This window comes from Meriones unguiculatus, assembly GCF_030254825.1.
Source record: "Meriones unguiculatus strain TT.TT164.6M chromosome Y unlocalized genomic scaffold, Bangor_MerUng_6.1 ChrY_unordered_Scaffold_35, whole genome shotgun sequence".
In the NCBI taxonomy this organism is placed as follows: Eukaryota; Metazoa; Chordata; class Mammalia; order Rodentia; family Muridae; genus Meriones; species Meriones unguiculatus.
This window is the reverse complement of record NW_026843712.1, coordinates 570,969-597,950: the sequence shown is the minus strand read 5'-3', so window position 1 is coordinate 597,950 and position 26,982 is coordinate 570,969. Positions and strand designations below refer to the sequence as shown.

Below are 26,982 nucleotides of genomic sequence, written 5' to 3'. Positions count from 1 at the left end.
AAACTTCAGAAGACTGATGCTGGCTGATGGTGGCCACACAGTATCTGCAGGGAACAGTGTATGAGGGCTTCACTGATGGGCCTCTACTGACAAGGCCCATGGAAACCCCTTCCCACTTGGCAAGGACCTGTGGAGAATTTGGTGGCTTCTATGCTTATTACCTGGATCATGTGCTGCAAGCTCTCCTTGCTTTTGCTATGCTGTTTACACTTATAACAGTTCATATTTTGTCAGCCACGGGCAGGTCTAGGATCACACAGGATTACAGGCCTGAGGATGATTCTATCTTTTCTCAGTACTATTTCAAGGGGGTAATACCCTCCCCTCCCCTCCCTCTCCTCTCCCTCCTCTCCCTCTCTCCTCTCCCTCCCTGCCCTCCCTCTCTCCATTCCTCTCTACTCCACTCATCTCCCCTCCCCTCCTCTCCTCCATAGAACCTCCAGATAAGATCATGAATCCTGGGGATTTGGGGACACGTAGTCATGTCCCTCCCTAGAGAAACAGCTGCAGTCACACTGAGTAAGTAGCACTGTGGCACACTGTGGCAGTAGAGGAGAGCAATGGGTCCTGCTGGAGTAACTATTCTGAACACTTAAAAAACAGTTCTTGGGAAGATGGTATCAGGGACAGATTGGTGCATATCAGGAACGTTTGCTTGGTACAATGAGCATGTCTGTACCTGCCCTTACAAATGTATTATGGCAGAAGGGTGCTGTTTGATGACTGGACTTGCACCCACAAGTGGTCATTCTGTCTCTCACCTTACTTTAACCGCGTAAGCCACATTTGCTGCCAGCTGGGTTTGTGCTCATGTCCACAGGACATGCCTGGCTAGACGTTTATTTTTGGCTTGCCAAACTATAACTACTATACAAAGTATGAACACTATACTTTGTAGTAGAACGCAAAGCGTGACTGATGCAGTGGGAGGGAGGAAGGAGGAAGGGAAACTTTGTGTATTGGGGGCTTTGTGTAAAGAGGGGGCTTACGGTGGTATATAAGTAGAATAACCAGTGATGTCTCTGATCAGACAAGCAGGACTATTACTGTATTCAATACAGAAATGTATGAAATACAGATGTCTCGAGTGATTGAAGGTCATTGGCTTGAACATCGACACATGGTCAGCTTCTTCACTTTTGCCAACCTCACACATGTATCCTCATGTTGCAGAACCCCGCTGTCCCTGGTCCCAGGCAACTAGTTATCTATCTTCATTTGTTATTTAATTTCTAACATGGGGCTCGGCGTCCCACATGAAGCTGGCAGATTGAGCCTGTCCAGCAGGCTGACTCGCTCCAAGGATCCCCTGTATCCAACTTCCAGATGCTGGAATTAGGAGACTGGTATTTATGTGGGTACTGGGGATCTTCCCAGTGCTGTAGCAAGCACTCTGCTAACTCGGCCATCTCCCTAGCCCTTTGCCTATTACTACAGGGCTTTCCCCTTCACAAAGCACAGTATGTACACTTGCAGAGAAGTGACAAGGCAAAGGAAACTATGAATCAAACCTGGGTTCTCTACAGGAACAGTATGCTCTTCGTGCTCTTAACTTCTGAGTCATCCTGACAAGCAGGGTTTTCTATATTTTTGCTTCTTTATTGCTGAGACTAGGGTTTTTCTATGTTGCATTGACACTCCTGGAACTCACCATGTAGACCAAGCATGTCAACTCAGAGATCTGCCTGTGTCTGCCCCCTCCACCCAGTGATAGGATTAAAAGCATGTGCAAAGGCCCACTCCTGTGTGTGTCTGTCTATCTGTGTGTGTCAAGAATTTAAACACACAAGGGAAAGCATCCTCTGTAAACTACATCCACGGGAAAATAAAGAACTGTCAAGGATTGAAGATGTGTTGAAGATGCAAATAAGGAAAAAAATAAACAAGTAATTCCCAGAACTATCAAGTACTCTCGGACCTGATCATGACCACAAGAACATTTAAGAATCCCTGTGGTAAAACAAGGAAATAGAAAGGAAGGAGAAAAACTAATATTCAATGGAATCATGGCGCCAGACTCCCCAAATCCATGGAAATGTGTGCACATGCAAAGAGGAGGGACATTTAGAAGTCAAAATGGACATGACCAAAAAGGGTCCTTTCTGGTCATCTGGTCACACCGTATTTAAAAAAACCTGCTACTGGAAACCTAGCTCGGGGCTCGAGGATAATGAAGTCATAGACCTTTTAGAGGAACCTACAACAACTTTACTAAATCATCATAATCCCTGACTACATTCTCAACACTTTGTCCCTACATGCACAGACATCTAACTGCTCACCGTTCATCAAAGAAACCTCTCTGCAACAGATAAAGACCTTTGCAGAAAACAATACCCAATCAAAATGCAAAAGGTTGTGGAGCCCCATGCCAATACATATATTTGTAAATGCAGTTTCTGCACCTAAGGTCACGAATCACTGCAGAGGAGAGAAAAGGAAGAGTCTAAGAGCTGGAAGTCATGACTGTGAGGATGTATCTTCTTGGAATGTTGTGTACCTGAAGATGAGCTGAACAAGAACTGTAATAATACACTTGATGGTGTGGACAGGGAAGTGCCTTCCACCCTAGACAAAAAAAAAAAAAAAAAAACTAAATGCAACTGAGGAATGCTGAGAATGGAAAGACAATCCTTTCCAGGGAGGAGCACACCTACTCTTTATCTAATCCCAAATGGGCAGCCCTGCAGACCAAAATACAAGTAACAGTATAGAGACCGAGCAGTTGGTGTTTATGAATGTATATGTATATACATACATGCAACAACAATTAATTCAAGAACAGCCACAAATTTCAAAGTGCAAAGAAGAGTGCATCAGAGCGTTTAGAGGAAGGAAGGGAAATGATTTAATCATGTCATTGCCTCACAGAGGAAAAGCTATGAGGTGAGGACAGTCTGGGACTAAATGTATCTTACAGGAAGAAAATTTTGTAAGAAAAGAAAAGCTTAGAAAGGCAGAGATATTACAAACACCGAATGAAGAAAGAGAAAATGATAACATATTTACAAATGCATTTTCTCCAGAATTGCTCCAAGACTAGACCCCTAACAGCTTGGAAAACATTACCCGTTGTCATATTTCCACCACGAGAAGAAGTAACAGCCAACCACATCACTACAATGAGCAGAGTTTTCTTTGTAAACCAATCTAACTCTTCACAACGCCTTCCAAGGTAAGTGTAAACAACAAGCCATTCGTGATCAGGAGGTCAGCACTGCAGAAAATAAAGGAATGTAAAATACAGATGAGGGAGCAAGGTATCCGAAATCACACCGCCTCGGGAATGAACACCTTTCCCGAAACCAGGAAAACTGCAAACATTTCAACTCAATACCACAAAGTCACCAGGAGAGTAGGACAGGAGAAAAGTCCTGAGTGAAGCAGAAGCGCCGGAGGGGTGCTTACAAGAGAGAGCACCCCTGGCCTAATGATACCCCTAAATGTCATTATTCAGCTGTCGAAAATAAAAGAGGCACATTTCATGACTGCCTAGCCAACAACAGCAATACCTAAAACTTAGGCAGGCAACTACACATTCAAAAATAATGACACACGCGTTAAGCAGCAATCAACTCTGAGACCCTTATTCCTAATAAGGCACCAACCTCTTACCCCTTTATTTCAGATGAGCAACTGGCAGGAGGGGAAAAAAAATCAAGACTAGAGTCTCTGCTTCATCTGACATCACTACGACTGGTATGTGGCAGGAGAAAAGAAAGGTTATATCAATGTTAGGTAAGCACTGACCTCCACACGATGGCCTTGCTGCCACAGGCTTCATTTCTCCCTAAGCAGAAACAGCAAGAGGAATGTCGGCATCACCCACATTTATGAGTCCAGCTGAAGTTTAACCTTCAGTATTGTTTTTGAATACTGGATAATGCCCATGCTGCTTCTGTGCAGCTGTTCTCTTGTCACCGTTTACCTGACACAGTGTAGAGTAAGGCATCCACAGTTGAGAGTAAGGGCTGCTGCCCTTGCAAGGAGAGGAAGACACACTACCTAAAGCCTGAAAATTTATTATTATGACTTTCAGTTCTAAACAGCGTAAAAAACAAAATCACTAAAAAAAAAACATCTTGGGAACGAGCAAGTCCGGACTCCGGGATCATCCTAACTACAAGGGTTTTGCTGTGGGCTGACAGAACTGAAAGAATGGAGTTCAACGGATGATGTATCGTACATAAGGAACCTCGATGTCCTCTCCACTCTCACTGTTGCAGCACAGCTCAAACACAAGGGTCTTTACACGATGGCCCAGTTTTCGCTTTAACACACGGCTCAAAATCTCTGTCATCCTGAAAATCAGGAAAAGTAAGAGTTAAGAGGGAAGAATAAAAGCCAAGGTCGGGGCAGAGGAGGGGAAAAGAACAGGAAGAATGAGAAGCACACTGGGATGCTGAGAATCCTCTATAAGGCTTCCATCCCACCAGCCCAGAGGCTAACTCACGGCTGATCCAAGCATTCCTTGAGCTTGGTGGCTGGCATAAAGAAGGAATAGAGCATGGATACACCCTGGGACAGCATGGTGATCTCCAGCTTGTGCACTGCCTGCAAAGGTTAGGAGAGATGTGTGAGTGGTGACTGTGAGATGGGACAGTGGTCAGTCAAATGTACACTTACGGCGACTTCAAGGAGGACGGAGCCCTACCTTAAAGTAGTCTAGAAACTGCCTGAGGGTCATCTCCTCTCCGCTGGGTTGCAGTCCCTGTACGTCAAAGCGATCCCACAATGTCCACTTCTGATCATAGTACTGGAGGACAAATACACGTGCTAAGGAAGGGGCTAACCCAAGCGCTGTTAACATGTTACAACTGCACTAACCACTGCTCTATTGTCAAACACACCCTTGTAGCATCATCTAACTGTGATCAGGAAGTCTGAATCTTTGTAATGAAAAGGACACACACCCTAAGACCCTGCTTTCTCCCTCCCTCATAGATCCCCATCAAGTATTTTGCCAGCACCCTTCTTGCTCTTTTTCGGTTTTGTCGAAACAGAACCTCGCACTCTAGCAATATCTGGCCTGCCCCACAATCAGGTAGCCTGTGTAGTTGATGAACGGACCAAAGTACCCAAAATTTACCTCAGTGACATAACACCTCATCTCCTGTGAAGGTTAGACATACACACGCGAGCACACTCCCGCTTGCACACGCACACACAGTGCTCATGAACTCATCATCTCCCTGAATGGTAACGTCAACATTTCCTATATTCTTTGTAGGTCCCGCACCTGGTGATAAGTTGGAGCTAGGGGTGCAGAGAAGCTAAAGAAAGGCAGAGCCAAGTTGATGAAACTGTTTTTGTAAGACTCCAGTTGTCGGTGTCCCTGAACCACCTTGTACAGCTCCAGACACACAAGGCCAACTACAGCTGCTGTGGTGGTTGCAATGGCTGGGATGATCTTCCCCGCAATCAGCTTGCTCTGTAAGACAGACAGTGACCAACAGGGATTAGCTACTGTTTAAGAGAAAGCAGGGGGTCTACGGAAGACTCAAAGGAAGGAAAAACAGCTTGGGGCAAGGGTCAATGGCAGGTCACAGACTCCTATTACCTGATGCCGGTCTGCAGGGGAAATGCCGTAGTTTTCAGCCCGGAGGTTGGATGCTGCCACAATGAAATCCATGTGGAAGTTGCTGTCATCATCCTTTTGGGAGTGGAGAAGTAGGACAGTGAATGGCTACTGAGGAGACAACTGTCTCCTCCAGCCACGTGCAATGAATGCAATGACCACAAGAAGTAACTGTGCTGTGTCCTGCAGGTCTTGTTCAAAGCAAAGTTTTTTGGTTTTTGTTTTTTTTTTCTTTTTCTTAGAGTGAAATGTAATTGTGGCGTCTCTCTCTAGCTTTTCCTTCTTCAAATCCATTCTAACTATCCTCTTCCCTGCTTGCTCTCTTTAAAAATTATGGCCCCATCTTGGTATGTTTAAAGATAACACCTAAATAGAACCTGCTCAGTCTGTGAGCATTACTTGGATTCCATGATTTCAGGGATGACAACTCGGTACTGAATAAACGCTGGAAAAGAGGGTTTCTCCTACTCTCAGCCTTCCCTCGTTGCCTGCCGTTCTTTGTTTATGAGTGGGGCCCAATAACCGTGCCCTCCCACTCCCCGCTCAGGTATTCAGTGCCTCTAAGGACTCTCTTCAAACACACTCCTATAAGGGAGGCGGGTAGGCTAACTGCAGACCTTCACCTCTCCTTCTGCTCCTCCAAGTCCAGTCCCCGACTATCATCCACAGCTTTGCAGCAGAATACCTGAAGCAGCCTTCTGACCCCCACCTCCTATAGGCCTTCCCCTCCTCATCTCCCTCTCCACATCTAGATCTGAAATCCAGGAGGCCCTCTGGTCTACAGGGAACTATAGGCCTCTCTGGTCCAGGAAACAGGCAGCCTAAATTTAACCAAGTCCTCGTGTCTACCTCAGCTCCTGCAAATCAAAAATTGCAGTCTCAAACCTCGCTCTGTAACAGTCTACTTGTGGCAGCATTCCACACCCACTTCATCTCTATATGTCCTACTGCTCTTCCTCTCCCTACACCCCTAATGGGTTTGTTCTGTCCCCTAATTCCAGCAGGCGTTCCCTGAGAAACCACAGAGCAACCTAGGCAGGGACGTCGGAAAGGGAACTGCAGATCATCACTTCTGCCTCAACTCCTCCAAGTTCAATCCTCTGGTCTCCTCTCGAGCTCTTTAGCAGAGCTAAAGAGCTGTGGTCTCTCCTAACTGTGTGCTCTCGTAACAAGGGCAATGACTATTCAGCTCCTGGTGAAACACTCTGCTTTCCCTCCCTGCAGTAAAGCACAGTTATCACCCCAAGCCCATTCCAATCCTTAAGTCTCAGTTCGCCACACCTTGAAACACATTTTACCTGGAAAACCCAGTCCCACACCTATCAAGACTCCAGAAGATTTTCCTATAGGCCTCACACAGCCTCCACACTCTCCTATAAAATACCAGGGAGAAAGAGAAGCCTATGAACAAAACACCCACCCAGCACAGAGAAGCCTGGGTTTCAGCACCTTGTACACCTAGAATTACAACCCTCCCTATCACAAATGCCTGGAGATTAAAACAAAATCAGTACCATCTGCCTCCATTAAAGCCCACCAACCCCGATACAGCAGGCCCAGCATGTCCACAGCACAAGTAAAAGGTCTTAAAACAGCCTGTTTGAAATGATAAAGGTCCTTAAAGAGGAAATACATCAGACATAAACAAATAAATCTCCTAAAGTAATCTTGGAAGCTGCAAACAGTGGAAGGACACGAATAAAACAGTTCAAGACCTGAGAGCGAAAATACAATCAAAACAGAAAACCCCAACTGATGGAAACCTGGTAATGAAAAATCCAGGAACTTAAACAGAAAATACAGAGGGGACACAGAATACAGGAGGTGGAAGAGAGAATCTCGGGTGGTGAAGATACCATAGAATAAATGAAGCCCACATCAAAGAACATGCTATATCTAAAGAGCTCCTGACACAAAACATCCAGAAAATCCGGGGCACCAAGAAAAGACCACATCTAACAATAGTGGGAATAGAGGAAGGAGAAGAATCCCAGCTCAAAGGCCCAGGATAATTTTCAACAAAATCTCAGAAAAAAATTCCCTACCACAAACAAACAAAGAAACAAATGCCTATCACAGTACAAGAAGCATACAGAACACGAAATAGACTTGAACCAGAAAGAAAGTCCTCTCATCTCCTAATAATCAAAACGCTAAAATATACAGAACAAAGAAAGAATATTAAATGCAGCAAGGGGAAAAGACCAAGTACTAAAGAATGGCTGACTTATTAGACTTATACCTGACTTCTCAAGTCTCCACATGTGTTCGTTCCATGGTGATGGAAGCAGGGACTGTCTCTGTCATGGACTCAGTGGCTGGCTCTTTGATCACCTCCGCCTGAGGGAGAAGCAGCCTTACCAGACCATGGAGGTAGACAACGGAGCCAGTCCTGAGGAGACTTGATAGGCTGGGGTCAGGGGGGAAGGGAAGGAGGACCTCCCCTATCAGTAGACTTGAGGAGGAGCATGGGAAGAGATGAGGAGGAGAAAATGGGACCGGGAGGCAAAGTGGGAGGGGGCTAAAGCTGGGGTACACTATAATTAATAAAACATTAATTTAATGAATAAATATAATTGAAAACCTTTTTAAAGACCACTATTACCACTTAAATCACATGTTGACCTTCACACACTGACAGTGGGAGACTTCAATACCCCTATCACGCCAATGGACTGGTCATCCAGACAAAACCTAGACAGAGAAACGTTGGAGCTGACTGAAGTTAGAAACCAAACAGACTTAACAGATATCTACAGAACATTTCACCCGAACGCGTAAGAGCATACCTTCTTCTAAGACCCCCAAGGAGCCTTAAAAATTGACCATGTGGCCAGACACAAAGAAGTGTCAACAGGTCCAAGAAAATCAAAACAACACTGCACATATCATTTCTGATCACCGTAGATTAAAGCTAGAGATCAACAACAGAAACAACAGAAACCTTACAAACTCATAAAAACTGAGCAAGGCCCTACTGAATGAAAAACAGGTCAAGGCAGAAATTAGAAACAAAACACTTTCTAGCACTGAAGGAAAATGAATATACAGCATGCCCAAACTTAAGGAACACAAGGAAGGCCATTTGAGCAGGAAAGTTCAGAGCACTAAGAGCCTACATTAGAAAGCAAAACAAAAACAGAAAGAAAACTTAAAGAGACGTCATAGTGGCAACTTAGCAGAACACCTGAAAGCTCTAGAAGAAAACGAAGAGCTCACACCAACGATAAGAAATAATCAAACTCAGGGTTAAAAGAAATCAATGAAACAACAGTTCGTTAATGGGGAAAAATCATTAAAGATTGACCAGATCTTTTATAATTTAATTAAAGGGCAGAAAGAGAATATCCAAATTAACAAAAATCCGCAACAAAAAGAGGGCTATGATTACAGACGCAGAAGAAACCTAAAGAATCATAAGGACAATACTTTAAAAACCAGTACTCCAAAAGCCAGGAGCAGTGCTGTACACCTGTCATCCTCCATTCTGGGAGGCAGAGGCAGGGGGACCTCTGTGGGTTCGAGAGCAGCCTCGTCTACAAAGGGAGTCCAGGACAGCCAGGGCTACACAGAGAAGAAACCCTGTCTTGAAAAATCAAAACACAAACAAACACACAAACAAACAGATAGACAGACAGACAGACAAAACCCTGTACTCCACCAAACCGGAAAATAAAAAAAAAACTGGATAATTTGCTCCTCCATACTTTAGTAACACTTGCCAAAATTAAATAAAAATCAGATAAACAATTTTTAAAGACCTCTACCCTAGAGTGGAATAGAAGCAGCCTTTGAAAGTCTCCCAAACGAACAAAGTCTGGGGCCAGATATTTTAGCACAGGAGTTCACCAGACTTTTTGTTTTGTTTTGTGTTTGTTTTTATTTTTCGAGACAGGGCTTCACTGTGTAGCTTTAGCTGTGCTGGAAATGACTCTGTAGACCAGGCTGGCCTCGAACTCAGAGATCAACCTCCCTCTGCCACCCAAGTGCTGAGAGTAAAAGCATGCTCCACCACCACCACCACGGCTTTCAGAGAAGAGTTAATACCAATCCTCTACAAAAGACAATCAGAACTCTATTGCCCAAGTCCTTTGATGAGATCACAGTTACCCCTGATAATCAAACCACATAAAGACTGGAGGACAAAGAAAGAGAATTACAGACCAATTTCATTTGTGAACATTAATTCAAAGACAGTCAATAAACTGCTTGCAAACCTAATCCAAGAACACTTGGAAAACATCATCCACCATGACCAAGAAGCTTCAACCCAGCGATGCAGGGATGGTTCAATATGTAAAAAACAATAAAAGTGATTCACCATATAAACAAACCAAAATGAGAATATGGGGAGATATGGCTAAAATAATGGTGATGTGAGGGTATGCAGAAACCGAACAAAGTAGAAACTTCCTGAAAGCATTTACAGAAGGGGGTGGGGGCATGCAAGATAGAATGAAATCACCAAATGATGGGAGAGACAAAGTCCCCCCAACTGGCCACCTCTCGTCACAAAAAGAAGCTTCCAGGACTGGGATTGTGTTGTATCTGTCTGAGAAACTGGCCAAAGGGGTCCCAAGGGATCCCCAACTAACCCCAGCTGTTGCCAAGACTACAGGTTGCTCTTTTCAAGCTGACAGCTGAAGAAAAACATCTACACAACTCACTGAACATGGAAATGTCAAACTGGTACCTAGACAGAGCCCTCACCCCTACATTTCACTCTTTGGTACAGGAAGGTTCTCTGCATGCTATCAAAAGAGGAACATAAACATCAAGCCAGTCACAAAGCCTTCATCTACCATAGTGTCCTGCCTGCAACACATACTAGGTTAACACTGACACAAAGACTGGGGGGGTGGGGCAGGGAGGCCAAACGATGACTGACTTGACCTAAGACCCCACCACATGAGATGGAGCCATACCTGACACTGGGTGACTAAGAACCTGACAATAGATACTAAAGAGATGTAGTGAAGAGATCAAATGATACTGGTAAAAGCAAAAACAAAAACATAGTGAAAAATGATTCTTAATGACAGATATTCCACTACATTTATGAATCAATGTTGGTGTCTTATTACACCAACATCCAAAAATCTTCCTCCTTCAGCTGATAGGAACATAGAGACCCACAGCTGGATATTATGCAGAGAGTAAGAGATCTTGGAGCAGCCATCCCTCAATGGGACATCCACATGAAATCCCTCCTCTCTGAGCTCATGAAACCTATGGTAGAGGAGAGAACAGATACCACCAACCTCTTAAAGAAACACACACACACACACACACACACACACACACAGACTTGTATGCACCTCCTAACTCACGATGCGCTGTCTAACCTCTCCCAAACAGGATGTCTGACCTGGAGTGGTTGATTATGCCCAGTGTCACTCCATCAGAGATGAGCTGGAAGAACTTGAGGAAGGGGAAGAATATGATCAACGTAATTTTACATTTGAGAAGTTGTTTTAGTAGAAATAAATAGTCTACTGGTGTTGCCTTTGTTCAGGTCTTGTTTGGGCAGCCACACTGGTGAAATGGAGGGAAGAGGAGCAGAGAGAGGGTAAGAGCAAGAAGGGATGCAGGACAACAACAAAACTAGGCCCTCTAAATCAACTGAGCGAATCTCATATAAACCCTGCACAGGTCCCCTGAGTAAGTATTATGGCTTTCACTTAGTGGGTCTCTGTTTCTTGTGCCTTCCCCTGGGCTCTTTTCCTCTGTCGGTGGTTTGTCTTATCCAGCTCTGAGGTGATAGTTGTTTTATCCTATGTTATTTTGTTGTATTTGTAAAAAAATAAAAAATAAAAAAAAAAATTAAATGAATGAGCAAAACCTTTAGGGTCAAGGTTAACAACCAATCTGTCATTTATACCTGCAGGGAACAGGAACATCACTTTTCTCCTGTGGAGTGACAATGGGTATATCAACCATATCAGAGCAGGTCTCCTGTTTAGGAATAGTGGAACAATACCTAGAGGACTGGACAGTCTGTGTGTGCTTTTATTTTGTTAAGAGTTTGGTGGAGAGAGAGAGATAATGCAGACAGTCCTGATGAGACCTGATAGGCGGGTCAGCTGGAAGGACAGGACGACCTGCCTATCAGTGGACTGGGGAAGCAGCATTGGCAGAGAAATGAAAGGAAAGGGTGTTTGGAGGGTGCGAGGGAGGGGGCCACAGCTGGGATACAAACTGAATAAATTGTAATCAATTTAAAAAATGAATTTTTAAAAAGGGTTTGCTGGGACTCTCGCTGTTCTCTCTCTTGAGTGGTGTCTTGTTTTCCTGGTTTTGGAAAGTCTTATTGTTGTACTACATTTCTGTTGTTTTAGAGACAAATCATGGAAGTTGTGGTTGGGAATGATCTAGAAGGACTTGGGGAAGGAGATGAATATAATCAAAGTACATCTAAATGGAAAAAATGTCTATTGGTGTTGCCTTTGCTCAGGTCTTGTTTTGGGAAACTTCACTGTCAATTCTAGGAGACACAATCTCAAAGCAGTAGTGTTTGTTTGTTTGTTTGTTTGTTTGTTGTTTTTAATCAAAGGATATTACATTTTTTAAAACTTGCCTTCCAGTGCAGGACAAGTACTGTAGATGAACATATGAAATACAGACCATTTGGGGTTTGTGGAAATCAAGCCAGGGACTGGGAACCTAGCCAATTCCCAGAATTAGTCAAGTAATGAATCTTAAAAAAGGAGATGTTACCACACCTTTCCTAAACCAGCCTAATTCTTAACGGCATTCAAGCTATTCATTCTTATACTCACAGATCTAACTCTCTCCCTTCATCAAAGCAACTACTCTTTGAAACAGATGGCGACCACTGCAGGCCAACAATGTTTGACCAAAGCCTACTGCTAGGGCTCTGTGCCTACCATGCTAGACGTCCCAAGTAGCCCACCATATACCTTCTCAAAGTCAATGGGGTACATCTTGAATCCACGCAGCTTGTCTGGAGTAGGAAGTGAAATCTTGAGGTTCTCCAGATGGCTGTTATCTGCACAAAGTGAAAGACACCACAATCTCTGGTGAACCCATTGCACTGTCCAAGGTGAAGTCAGGAGTGAGTGGGTGGTGTTCAGGTAAAAGTATTTGAAAAGGAAAGGTATCGTGGAAGATGGAAGAGAAGGAGAGGTGAGAAAACACTTCCCTGCCCAAGGGATACAGGGATGAGGAATACAAACACACAAACACCTGAAGAACCTAAGTGACAAAGATGAACACATCATACAAGCAAGCAGCATGTTCATAATAGATCAAGGGTGGAAGGAAATAAATTAGTTATACGGCAACAAATTAACAGAGAAATATTCACACAGGAGTCTAATAAAGCCGTGACACAGAGAGAAAATTGTAGGAGTACATTAATGCATAGCCATCACACTAAAAAAAAAAAAAATAGATGAGACAGAGAAACACCTGGTATGATTTTGCTTCTCTGTAGTTGTGCTAAGATGGTATAGGGAGTGGTCAAAAAGACTGAAACAAGAAAGTCGACAAATGTCTTCTGAAATGGGGAGGTGGTACAGGATGGTAGGAGCTGTTCGATGGGCATAGGATTTCAGTTTTGAAAGATGAAGATGACGGAGCTGGGAAAAAGTGATTCAGATAACTTCACATAAAGACAGACGTTAGTTAATGGAAAGAAAAGACAGGCAATCCTACAGGGAAGAGAAGCAGAGACTTAAATGAAGGAGGTGAAAGTCTGAAAAGGACATTGTTGGCCAAATACCAGAAGGAGACAACTACTACCTATGGGAAATTGAGTATCAACTGGGGAGATTGGGACAAGACAAGAGACTCTTCAGAGAGGTCAGAAGAGGAGATGGAGCATGACTCCAAGTGGGCTCCAAGTGTGGTATGCTTCAAGCAAGACACAGAGTGGACACAAACACAGAGAAAAGTGTGAAGTAGATACCTGGGTGGGAAAAGAGACAACCTCTGTTACAAGACAAAGCAGCAGAAGGAGATGGCAGGGAGCATTCAGGTTTTGTTTGCAGGAAATGAATTCAAGAAGAAACAAGAAGGAGAATTCTGTAAAGTAATTCATATAAAGAAAGAATGAACCATTTACATAAACCCATACTGCAGAGAAAGGAGATACAGAAACTTGTTTTCCAAGTTTCTGCACCCTAAAGTACAGACTCAAAGAAGACAGGCTAGGAAAATCGCAGAAACACAGTGAAAAGCATGGCCAGTGGCAAACACCAGAGGGCAGGGAGGCTTACAGGGAGAGGAGACAGACACATGAACCCTGAGCTAACTGCGGAGCTTTCTCACCAACTGTGGCACTGATGCTCTGCAGCTCCTGCTCAGAAGCAGGGATCCTGATGCCAGACTTGGGAGAAAACTTGGGGACTGGCAGAGACTGTAGGAGTTTGGCCACAGCAGCACAGTCCTGGGATCCTCCTAGTCCGTATGTCTGGGCAAACAGGTTGGCAGCAGCCATCACATAATCCAGATGCAGGGGCTGAAAAGAAAGGCAGGGCAAAGGGTGAGGGTAGAGACAAACTCCCCACCCACCCACCGACCCACCCACCCACCGACCCAGGACAACTTTTACATTGGTTGTGTCAAAGGTGAGCGGATGTGGACAGCGTTTTGGTCCTGACCAAAAGAGTGCCCCAGAGCTCGTAACCTAGGAGAATGCAAAGGAATGAAGAGGATGAGGGAGTAGGACACTCACACCATCCTCAGCTCATGAATCCCAGGCCCACCATTCTTGGAAATTCATGATGATCCCAACACACAACAAGACAAAACTTACCACTTTATATGAGGTACAAAACCGAAGGAATACTAAGAAATGCAAACTGATCCTTTCTAAACTCCCAAAAGACATTACCATACCTATTTCACAGACGATGTTCATCAAGACATTACCCATGATGTGACCCAGTGCCAACCACAGTTGGGAACTGGGACCAGAGATTGCTGTATGTGCTTAACTAGAGAACTTTCTCACCTCTGACCACGGCCCTCATGTGACATCAGATGTGACTCAGCCCACAAGTACAGGAAGAAAGGAAACTAAACCCCTTGCTTGTCACACAGGGAGAAGGAAAACACAAGTGCTTGCCCAAAGTACTGGCCTAAACCCTGCCTTGGGGTGCCCATGGCAGTTAAGCTGCCTGGAAGAAGCCATGCATAGTCATGTATTGGACAGTAAGCATCCAATTTCCTGGAAATGTATTCAGCCCAATACACCCAGGGGGTAGAGAATACCTGGTCTGGAGGGAAGTTATGCAGCAACTGCTGGATGTTGTCAGAATACTGGGTGTGCCAGTGCCGGTAGGCCCAAGTCACACAGTCGGCCCAAGTACGTGGCCTCTGCAGGACCAGGCTGCGCTGTACAGCCTCCAGGACTTCCACAGGCTGGGTGCCTGCTAGCTGCAATGTTCGCTTCATGAATGTGGGGTCCCTGCCCAATGCAAACAGCTGGATTACTTCAGGGGCCTAAAAGTAAGGTTTCTGGACTAGCCTATTTCTCCATGGAAAGGCGACCCTGACCACCTCCCAGCACCTCCACCAGCACCAGGCTCAATCGACCATCTAACTCATCTCCTCTGCCTGAGGCGAGCAGATAGCATACCTTTGTTGGTTGGCAAGACAGTGTCTGGGACTTACGTGATATATTGGTTAACGTTTTCTGCTGACTGCTTGAAGAGCCCTTCAAACTCATTGCGAGCCCACTACAGACAGAGCACACAAATGTCATGTGCTTGTCAGCAATGCCCAACAAAATAGCGTTCTAGACACATTAGTGACTACTAGTTAGTAGAGCTTGCTCTGGGTGAAGACAGCATTCAACCTCTTGAATGAGGGGACCCACCTTCTCCAGAGCTTTCAACACCAATCTTAACACCTGTGGCCATTCTTTGCAGCCACTTATGTTATGTGTGAGACACTAGAAAGTTCATGGCAATACAGGTGTGATATGCTGGGATTTAAGAGAGATAGACAAAAAAAAAAAAAAAAAAAAAAAAAAAAAAAAAAGAACAACAACAACAACAACAACTCACATTAGAAGAAGAATGATCCACAAGCAGTTACTTATGTTTGGGCAGAACAGTACCCATGACTCAACAGACACTGTCTACTCACCAAGGTTTCTGAGAGCTAGGACAAATTGCTGAAATGGCCTGAGACATCTATGTAGACACTGCACATATAGGTTCTGAATTCTAACTCTCACACACAATCCCCTGCTTTTATGACCCACTGCAGAAGAATAAACACCACTGCACACATCTGAATTTTAACTCTGTGATGTAACGATAGCATGAGCAGGCATCAAAGTTAGTGAATGAGTACATACCATACCACATGACTGACTACAATGGCAACCGCATACCCAACACTAAGCACTTTACCAAAGCTTATTGATAAGTGCTTTAATCACCCCCTGAGGTAGATATTACTTCAATGCACATTATCTCTGATAGGGATGCACATTTTTGCAGATAAGCAATCTGAGGATCTGGGAGGGAGCCTGCAAAGTACCTGAACACTGTCTAAGCAAGTTTTCTGATTCTCTGTCTGCTGTGAAGACCCAGGGAACCATTCCATAACCTCTAGCAAGAAAACGGACATGGTTCCCTCAGCATTGGGTTTCTTCCGAACAGGGACAACCAGTCTCTTTGGGTGCTTTGGGGCCCGCATTGCTGTCTGGGACGGTTGAGCCGTGTGCACAGGCAGGCATGGCTACACAACTCTACCGTACTCACCTAAAAACAAAAAAGTCATGAAATTTGCAGGCAAATAGATGAAACCAGGAGAGATCATCCTGAGTGAGGTAACCCAGAAACAGAAAGACAGGCATGGTCAACACTCACTAATAAGTGGATTCAGCCATGTAATATAGGACAACCATCTACAGACCTAAAGAACCCAAACACCAAGAAGGACCCTAGGGAGGATGCTTAAATCGCGTTCAGAATGCCAAACAGGATAGACACCAGTGGAAGAAAGGAAACAGGATGGGAGTCTACAATAGAGGGTCCTCTGAAAGAATCCACTCAATGGAGGAATGAAGCAGATGCCAATTTTGGGCAGAACAGAGGGTGTCTTAGAGAGAAAGAGAGGTAGGATTACAGGGACATGGGGGGGGTGGGAATGGACAGGAGCACCACACAGAGACCTAAAAACTCAAAGATCTGAGCCCAGGGGTTCCTGCAGAGACTAATGCACCATGGAGAGGGCCTAGACCCCCTGCTCAGATGTGGCCAACTGACAGCTCAGTCTCCCTGTGGATCCCTGAGTGAGTGGAGCAGGGACTGCCCCTATCATGAACTCAGTCGAATGCTCTCTGATTACTTGCCCCTGGTGATGTAGCCTTGTCAGGCCACAGAGGAAGAGGATCCAAGCAGTCCTGATGAGACTTTACAGGGTATGGACAGGGGGCAATAGTGGAGAACTCCCCCTTTCAGTGGACTAGGGGAAGAGGGGAAGAGCGAGGGAGGGTTAGACTTGGGGGGACTGAATAGGGGGCTTCCACTGGGATACATAATGGATAAACTGTGAAGAAAAATATAAAAATTAAAAGAAATAGGACATGATAATGCAGCTGGACCTTTCCACAGCCTACTCCTTCCTGATCGCCAACTCCTTAGCACAGCCTCAGTGGTACTACACTGAGCCTATGACCAAACAGAAACAAAAACATCCTCTCAGCCCTGGGCTCTGGGTTTGGTTTCCACTGGACAGCATTCACTCTGTCCAGCCAGATGGCTCACAAGATTATGTACTTGACTACACAGGCAGAAGCAACACTGACTAACCAGCTGTTTAACAGACTTTGGGTAAGCGTTAAACAAACCAAAAATGCACTCACTATCAAAGGTAATTTTTCTAAATTACCTGCAGAGTCAACATTAGCTGGTTTGTGTAGCAGAAAGCATTGTTTATACAGGCCGTTCTCACTCTTCAGATCATGTCCAATGACCTTCCTGTACCTCTTTCAAAAATGAAAAGCTTAAGGTTCTTTAATTTTTGAACTTGAGATAGTTTTTTCACACAATATATTTTTATTGTATTTTTGACTTCTGCCAAGGCCTCCGAGACTCCCTCCCTGCCTAACCCATGTGGTATCTCTCAAGAAAACACAATAAAAGTAAAAACCCAGAGAAGTAAAGGGACAGAAACCCATTTGCAAGAGAAGAAATACCAAAACAGAAGCGAGCAAGAAAAACAAGAAGGCCATGTGGCCACCTACTCCTAGGCATGGGGCCTACCCTGAAATGTGCTTGATAGACCCAGTAACAGTCCATTGTAGACAACGATTTTTCCCTTTCTGAGCAGGTTTCACTCTTCCTGCTCAGAGGCAGGACAATGTATGGACTTCTTCTTTGTGCTGGGATTTTGCTTGGTTTGAACTTGTGCAATCTTGCGAGTGCTGTCAACAGAGGTGGAGGACACCAAAGGAACACCTGCTAGATATACATCACCTATGGGCTAATACAGGTAAGTAAGACCTCAGAGACTGTGACAGCACACCCAGGATGTGCAAAAAGGTAGAGTTCTTTTTAAATGAAAGGATTCACTGACAGGTTCTCTGGCAGTAGGTATACAGCCACAGGATGTATTCCAGACACAGAAACACACAGGAAACTGTAATCTGCAGCACGAGACAGAAAAAGGCGGAATGACTTAACCCTTCCAAGCCTCCCATTTCTCCCAAAGATGTTCACCTGCAGGGTGTGCTCAATGGCATTGGGGAAGTTCTTCAGTGTGCAGATAGGGATATATTTCTCAGGTGGGTCCTGGCTAGAGCTGTAAGATTCTGTCAAGAAGGGAACAACCACCTGCACGTTGCCCTTGGTGCCCAGTGTGCCTGATTCCAGCAGAGGCTTACGGTAGTACACACAACGGCAGTCCATGTACAAACCTTCGGCGAGATGGGGAGAAATGGAAGATAAGCAGCAAGAATGTTTGGATACGGTAGGACCACAGGCCAGCCTGGTCTACAGAGTGAGTTACAGGACAGCCCAGGCTACACAGAGAAACTCAGTCTCAAAACCCCAAGACAAGGCAGCAACACAAGCAACACACACACACACACACACACACACACACTACCCTGCTCTTGTCCTCATAAAGCTGCAAACTTACGGGCATCCACATTGTCCAGGGCATTGGCCACACCATCAATGTTTTGGAAGAAGTCATCATCATACACGTGTTCTGTCTCAGGGCCTACTCGATTCTGGTGGCTGAACACCGTGATGTGTGGGTTTATGTTTCGCACTGCTGCAGCAGCAGTCTCAGACTTTAACTTCTGGGTGAGAATATGGAAAAAGGAGCTGATTCCCATATACCCACAAAACAAAATGTCACACAGATATCCTGAGATTTATCTCCAGAAGGGCAAAAGAAGGCTCAAGGTGAACCAGGCTCCAATCGTGTCAGCCCCAAGGGATACTTCAAAGGAGATTACGGACCACAGGATGCTCTTTTATGACAGCTATATTCTCAGATCTCTATGGCTTAAGGATTATAAAGGAAGTTTGGGACCACAGAATATTTTGAGTCTTGTGAAATAGGTATTTCCTTAGCTTGTACATTCTCTGAGTCTCTCTCTCCCCCTCTCTCTGGGTGTGTGTTTACACTTGAATGCAAGTGTCCTCAAGTCAGAAGGTGAGTAGAAAGAAAAACTGAAACAAGACACGAGGTCAGAATGAGCTAATAGCTACTGTATTTTCAGTTAATGGCATCAGGAGTAACCCAAATAGAAACACAGACAGAGTGAGTTATGTTCTACTTCTCCAACAGCTCCTCTGGTTCCACTTTCACTTGTGGCCTCCTCCACTTGGACTCTCTAATCTTTAAATACCACACAGCCCAATATCATCTTTCCTCAGGCTACTGCAAACCTGGCGCGGTCAACTGTTTGCTTTCATACCCTGTTTCATCACGGAAATGCCAATTTCCCTACGAGAAAATTCTTCCTAAGCACTGAACACCAGCACCCCCGGTATTTCCAAAAGCTAACTTCTCTGTTTCTACTTCTCTTACACACGTCTGGCATCCTAACATTAACCATACGCCACATATTCATAAGACATATTCATATTCATAGGACAGTCTCCAAAAGAGCCTCTTGGGATTTAGGTCATATGAACCACAACTTCCCATGTTAGAATTTTAAGCAGAATATTTAAAAGCACTAATAAGCATTTATCGTGAAAACACTTCCAGCATAGAATTCCTGAGGAGTCACAGCATATTCAGATTTTTCTAAGTATGTTTCAGGTGATGTCCTCTCTTCTGACACCTATTGTTTGTTGGTTTCTTTGGTCGGTTGGTTTTGGAGACAGGTCTCTCTCTGTGTAGCCCTGACTGTCCTGGAATTCACTCTGTTACAGCGGGCCAGTGTCTGCCTCCCGAGTGCTGGCATTAAAGGCGTGTACACCGCCACACCACACCTGAAAATACAGCTATATTTTTATATCCATGGCACTCCTACATCTGTTTTTAGGTGCAGCTTTAAAAAAGTTTATGAAGGAGAGCGGGGAAAACAGAGTATTCTCTTGAAGTGTTTTATTTTGTTTTAAAGATTCTGTTTTAGTTTTTGTTTAGTGCATGTTAACCATGACAGGCTATCTTTCGCTTCTTGTATTTGCTGTGCAGCCCAGGCTTGTCCTAATTTCTGGCTTCAGCCTCCCACTTATGGCAGTCTTTGCTAGAGACTGCAAAAGCTGCAATAGCTAACTCTGATTTGATTTTTTGTTGTTGTTGTTGTTGTTTTTTTTTTGTTTGTTTGTTTTAGTTACCACAGACTAGTCATCTGGAAAACAGCTTCACTGAACTAACAAAGGCTCCCAGAAAGTATGGAAGAAACTTGTCCTTTCCACTGGCAGAACGAGCTGGGTGAGGGAAGACAAACAGTATTCAATACCACTTAAGTAATCTCTGAGTCGTGTAGACTCAGTGTTACAGAGAGAGGAGATCAAAATGCACTCAGGAAGTTTCTCCCTTGTTCCAAACCTTCCCATCACAGAGGGCCACGAACATTCCTTACCTCAGTTTTCTAAATCAAGAGTCTAGAATGCTTAGTGTGAAATGAAGCCAAGGAAAGGTGGACTATGAGCAAGTCGAGGTCGTACTGACCTGTACGGAATCCACAATCATGCCTCTATTAACCCACTTCTCACAATGTCACATCTGCCTTGAAGAAACATCCAAGCTTGGGTGGAGAGGGAAAACCAGGCAAAGGAAGGAATAGGACAGGAAATAACATCAACTGAACTCGTTCCAGAATGACTGAAATACAGGAAGGAAGTAAAGAAAAGGGCAGAAACTAAAGAAAGCAGAAACGTGTAAACCACTTGGATCAGAATCAAAGAGATGAGAGAAAGACATGCCATCCCATCCCATCCCATCCCATCCCATCCCACTCACGGTGACATCCCAGGGACGGAAGAGAAACTGACGGTTCAGGTTTGACTTCTCAATGGTGTCCATATCTGTAACTGTGATTTCTCCATCCTCTCCACAGCCAAGGCCAATCATGGCAAAGTTCTTGAGCAGCTCACAACCGATGGCACCTGCACCCACCTAAAAGTTGGTAAACAGTCTGATCTGAGTGAATAATGGTGGCACACGGTAAGCCACTCCTTATTCCCGTAAGAAAACAACAAGAGAACACAAGACAGTGCAGTACCAAACGTTCAAGGCACAGGGCTGGAAAACTCCTCTGCGTGACTGAGGGAGGAGGAGGAGGAAACACAGAATCATGTAGCCTTTCCTTGACCAACCAAAACACAGAAGAGGTGATGTGATCAGGACATGAAAACCAAAAGATCCCTCCCCAAAAAGGATCAGGGTGAGAGAGATGCTAGAGAGGGTGGAGGGAAGCCATTAGTGTCAACTACCAGGAAGTACTTCTGCTTGCCAAGCTTCTCTTGTAGGTCTGATCCAAACACAGCCACTTGCCCATCGTAACGGTTCTGACGCTGGATTTATGTGGATGAATAGAGACTGGTTACAGAGAGCCTTCCCTCAAGAGGTTCCCAAAGTTTCCCTTTGTTCCCAACAACCTACCGGCACGCACTTTTCTTCCATGAAGGCCACTCTGTGCTCTGGGAGACATTCAAGGGCATCAAAGTACAGCCACTGCCTAATGGGCATAAACTTTCCAGAACAAGCCTGGGGAAGGAGTACTGTCAGTAGCCAAACTGGAAGTGACAGGGACTGAAAGGCAGTCATGGAATCGGATGCACACAGCAGTCCATACCCTTTCCCACTCATGCTAACCTTCATGACCTCCTGGGCAGCCAAGCCACCAATGAAGGCATTCATGGGTGCCAGATCCCCAGCAGCTACATAAGACAACTTCCGGATGAGGTCTATGTCCAGGCAATCCTGCTGAACTGCTGGCAAAGCTTGAGCATTCACAGCTTGCGCTAAGGTCACCACTTCTGCAGCATCCTCCTGGTCGGACCCAGAGAGAATCCATCATGCCCTACTGGAGGTAAAACAGGCACAGGGAATAGACAAATCTGGGGTTCCTGGCTGGCTTCCCACTCACTTACCTCATTATGGGGTCGAGGCGGCCTGCTGTGTTGAGTACAGAACTGATGCAGGGCCTGGAAGCCAATGTGCAGCTGAGCAGGGCGACAACACTTAGCAAAATCTGTTACCACAAAATCTGGCTCTGCCAAGGAGGCAAGTAGGGGTTTCTGTAGACGATGGAGCATTGACACCAGATGTGAACAACCTACAAATCTCCAAAGCACTCCTTCATGCACCCATGGCCCCTCCCCAACTACTCACAAAACTGATCTTCTGAGATACTTTCACTTGACTGACAATGCCTCCACGGATGTACTCAGAGAAGCTGGTGGTATCACAGATACTAAAGGTATAGGGACCTGAAAGATGAAAAAGATGGAGAGGACTGCCAGCCCATGCAGTGCCCATCTGCTGTCCTAAGACCAAGTACAAAAACCAAGCCTAAGACACAGCAGCCTTTTTTTTATTTTATTATTTTTATTTTTATTTTTTTATTTATTTCAAGCATGCTGTACTCAAGACATGGAAAAGAAAACAAAACACTCCCAAAGTCACAGGAGTATACAAGTCTTATCCCAGCACTTCAGAAGTCACCTCAAGGGGATTCAGAGTACAAAAACAGCCAGTTCAAAGTGTGCACATAGCAGGCAGAATACAACAAACTCACTAATACCATGAAAGGAAAGTACCACCAAGTCTGGCTTCTGTTTCAAGTTCTGTCCAAGATTTAGTTCAGTGGTTGAGAGTGCTTCCTGCTCCACAAAGACAGGAGTTTGGTTAATTTCCAGCACCTACCCCATACAGCTCACAACTGTCTGTAGCTCTCACTGCAGGGCATCCCGGAACACATACACACACAAATTCAAAACAAGAGAAAAAAAAAATCTACTTGTCCCTCTCCCAAGCTTTATGTACTACCTCTGTAAAGACACAAGCCACAGGGCCTAACTTTTCTTACAGGGGTTCTGGGGGATCAAACTCTCCAGAACACTTACACAAACCAAGAACTTTACCAACTATACCAATGTTCACCATAGTGAGAACTGCTATACCAATGTTCTCTACGCTAGACTATGTTTCAATGTTAGTTAGGGAATAACAAGAAAAAAAAATGTGTTCATCTTCAAAAGCAAGGAATTTTTCTTCCGTTATTTCTTGATTTGGAGACAAGGGTTCACATAGCCCAAGATGGCCTATTGCTCTATAACTAAGGCTGACCTTCAACTCCTAATCCTTCTGAATCCACCTCCTCAGTGCCAGAATTACAGGTGCATGACGTCATCCACAGTGGTACAGAGTTTCCCTTTCTTACGAATCATTTCTATGAGCAGGGACCCTGGGGTGGAGGGCTACATACAAAACAACTTTTAAGAGTCTTCACAGTCCTTTCCATCACTGCTCAGTTTCCGCCATGAAGAAAGGCTTCCTATAAGCATCACCTCGAGTACTCAGAATCACACTCATCCAGGTCTGGACAATACAAAGGAGTTGAGGCCCAAGGTTAAGAAGATTAATCCAGAATAAAGTTCAGCATGCCAGTACAACTGGAGCCAGCATCAAAGATGTAAGACTCACGAGTATCTTGCATCTATCAAACAGTATCAAACACCATGCGTCTCTTGACGGTGGTTGTTGACACACCTCACTTCATTTAGGTTTCCCCAAGTTTCTTAACCTATTCCCTCTACAGAAGCTTTATTAGTCTCACAAGTCTTTGCTGGGATGCACTGAATGTGGCTAACTGCATACACAAATTTCTGTACTATAGATTCTTAACATCACGACCATACAAGCCTTCAGAAACTTTCTCAGTGAAGCAGGTTCGATGACTGAGATGTGAGCCCTCAGGACTCCTCTGCCCCTGACGCCCACTGAAGCTGCAGTGGTCACCTGTGTGCCATCCGGACTGCACAACGTGGCTATTCTAAATTCAGACTCGGCACCAACACTTAGAGAGGCAATGCTCTTGCAAACTGAGCAGTCTTTCCAGAACCCAGCTTACTGATCTTACCTCACAGAAAGGACGTAGTCGCCTAGTCCTTTCATAGCTTAAAGAGAAAATTAAGCTGTCTAAACTACAACCAATAGAGGGAAAAGTCAAGAGGGAATAAACCAACAGCCAAAAGGGAATAAACCCACAGTCACTGGGCTGTTTAACAATAAGCAATGCACTTCACACACACAGGCACACACACACAGGCACGCATACTCCCCCCCCCACACACACAGAATGAGAGATGATGCAGTGGGGATGGAGAGACACAAGTTAAAAGGCTCTGTTTCATCAGGGCATGGTGGCTCATGGCTTTACTCCCAGCACTCAGGAGGCAGAGGCAAGTGGACTCTTCTGAGACCACTTTTACAAGTTGCAGAGTGACCTCTTGGCTCCTCAGACAGCCAATATCACAGAGCCATTCTTCCCTTTATTCTTTGCTATCACTTCTCACCCTCCTTCCCCAGGCTTGCCGTACCCAGAACTTTGATCTCTATGGGACCAATGCCATTCAGTTCACTCATGCCCTGAACTTCTGTGAAAGAGACAAAGTCGCCACTCTCAAATCCGTGCCGTGATTCCTCCAAACAGGTGACAAGCCCTGGATTTTCCTGGTTGAGGAAAGAAAAAAGAGTTAGCTTTAAGCCTAGCACAGTGTGGCATGCTTACAGTAGTACCACCACCGTGGAAGCTGAGGCAGAACCCCAACCTGAATTCAAAGCTAGTCTTAAGTACGTTCCTGAGAACATCTCAAAGGCAGACGCAAAAACCAGCACGACCCACAAACAAACAAAAACACAAAAAACACCAAGGATTTACAGTCAAGCACAGGTTGCCAGCAGGTAAGGGCAACTACTAGTTAGAGGTGCTTGATTTACCTCGGGGATAGGCTGCTCACCTAATTAGTGGGCAGATTCCACATTCAACAGTCAGACAGAGGTAGGGGAAGAAAAAAAAAAGGGGAGGGGAGACAGGAAAATAAGAAAAAAAATGAGGGAGTAAGAAAGGAAAAGAAAACATCAAGAACACAGAAAGATGAGAAAGGAAGGAGTGCAGGCTGCAGAAAGAACGGGGAGAAGCAGAGAACAAGAAAAGGAGAGGAAAGAGGAAGAACAACTGCTGTCTACCTCTGACTGAGATCCTATGCAGCTGGCCTCCTTACCTTGGTGATCATTGCAACCATGGCGCTGAGTGGCTGTTCCCCATTTGAATCAGTGAGAATCATTTCCTCTCCAAAGTCACAGAACAGTTGTCTAGGGAGGGAGGCGACAGGCGTGGTGCTTTGGACCAAGCACAGGGCCTTCCAGCACTTTAAGGTACTGGAACAGATCCTACACCCCTCAGACCACTCAAGAGAAATAAAAAAGCATTTCAAATCTGGTTGGTGGAGGAGAACATGAAGGTTTGGGGGACTCTTCGCCTAGCTGGCAGAAGTTAGACAACAAAGAGGCAAGCACTCACCCCACCAGGCCCCGAGTGTCTGCTACCACCAGCTTGATTCCATGGCTATGGCAGAATTCACCCACCTGCAGCTGATATTCCAAAGGAGCACTGGTAAGAACCACCACCTGTAAAGACCAAGAGGCTCACGCTCTGACAAGGGCTCGGGAATTATGTATGCAGGTGCTGTGCTTCAGATGTCACTGTAACACAGCCCCCTTCTACAAAAGAATCTGCCCCTCTGGGGAGCTCTAAGTGCCACCTACCCCACCTCATTTTCCAGGACAAAAAACCAGTCATACTGCCACAGCCGAAATGACAGCAAAGATGAAAGAATAAGGCAGGAGGCAGGAGGGTACCTGAAAACCAGTAAGGAAGCTCCCATTTAAGGGTCCAGTGTAGGCGTGCACAGGCACGTAACTGTTGAGTTCGGCAAGGCGCGGCTGGGATATCTCAGCTCGGTTTTTGCCAATATCTTCTTCACGCAGGTAGAACTATAAAGTCGGTGTGGAAAGATAGGACTGAAACATATGCAGTGCACATGCTGGCGCCTAGGCAAGGAGAAACAAAAAGAGATACCTGGGAAGACAGATCAGCCCACTGGGCAGTACCCTGGTCATGGAGAGTGACAGCCTTAACCCCACCAAGGATGATATTTTTGGCAATTTCCACACCCAGGCCCTGCAGGCCTGATATCAGCACACTGGAAGCCTGGAGATGCTTCATCGCCTCATGACCTAGCACATACCTGTCAACAAAGAACTCTAGGTTACAGTTTGGCCCACTCTGTGCCTCCTCCCAATCTCCACTTCCCATCCTGGACACCACTCACAGCTGACGAGAGTAAAGGCTTTCATCTATGTCCATTTCCTTGTTTTTCGACATTGCCTGAAGACGAGCACAGAGTTCCAGCGGAGATAAAATGGTAATGGAACTTAAGATATATGAAAAGACAGTGGTGCTTTACCACTCCCTCCTCTTGTTTCCATCTTGACAGGAGCCACATACTCACCTTGGTTGGCCCTGGGGGTATTTCACACAAAGTAGAATAGGCAGGAGACCAATTAGAATCCAGCTTAGAGTCTGGCCCAGACACTCTTGTGACTCCCGGACATCTGAAGAAACAGGAAACATATCACAGCTGAGGTACATGTGTGGCAGGGACTTTCTGCTGGTATCCCTTCATAGAGGTTGACACCAGCACTGCTATCTTAAGAGATACCGTAGGCCAAACGGCCAGCATCTAAGCAGTAGATATTCTGACAGTTCACATTCCAAAAAAATCCAGTGCTTAGACACTGGTTACACCTGAATTCTGCCTGGGCTTCTCCAAACAATAAAACTGAATCCCACTTTTGAGAGTAGAGGTAAGTTAGCGGCCCCAGGAAAGTTCATGAGGCCAATGCACACTTTCAAGGGAACGTTAAGAATTTCTAAGGCTCTGGCA

General features: G+C 45.1%; 1 protein-coding gene across 1 annotated transcript; it reads right to left on the bottom strand.

Annotated features, from left to right (window-relative positions):
- Positions 1 to 4,009: 4,009 nt before the first annotated feature.
- Positions 4,010 to 26,649, bottom strand: LOC110540421 (ubiquitin-like modifier-activating enzyme 1 Y). The gene is made up of 25 exons (XM_060376860.1): positions 26,548 to 26,649; positions 26,368 to 26,423; positions 26,115 to 26,283; positions 25,895 to 26,029; positions 25,557 to 25,663; positions 25,258 to 25,348; positions 24,574 to 24,706; positions 22,364 to 22,461; positions 22,123 to 22,269; positions 21,845 to 22,021; positions 21,632 to 21,736; positions 21,463 to 21,543; positions 20,990 to 21,145; positions 18,701 to 18,866; positions 18,280 to 18,476; positions 15,218 to 15,282; positions 14,816 to 15,011; positions 14,154 to 14,228; positions 13,871 to 14,060; positions 12,499 to 12,587; positions 5,561 to 5,653; positions 5,240 to 5,431; positions 4,655 to 4,756; positions 4,454 to 4,554; positions 4,010 to 4,301 (listed from the first exon to the last, which is right to left on the bottom strand). The coding sequence occupies exons 2-25, from the start codon at positions 26,418 to 26,420 to the stop codon at positions 4,166 to 4,168; spliced, it is 3,054 nt and encodes a 1,017-aa protein (XP_060232843.1). The 5' UTR covers positions 26,421 to 26,423; positions 26,548 to 26,649; the 3' UTR covers positions 4,010 to 4,165.
- Between the last annotated feature and the right edge of the window lie 333 nt (positions 26,650 to 26,982).

What these genes read in the sequence shown, in the direction of transcription:
- LOC110540421 (XM_060376860.1), bottom strand. Translation starts at nt 26,420, where the DNA reads ATGTCGAAAAACAAGGAAATGGACATAGATGAAAGCCTTTACTCTCGT. An exon ending in TCACCTTTGACACAACCAAT is followed by an intron (nt 14,061 to 14,153) that starts GTAAAAGTTGTC and finishes CTTTCTTTTCAG; the next exon opens with CCCCTGCATCTGGATTATGT. An exon ending in CCCCTGCAGACCGGCATCAG is followed by an intron (nt 5,432 to 5,560) that starts GTAATAGGAGTC and finishes TCTGTCTTACAG; the next exon opens with AGCAAGCTGATTGCGGGGAA.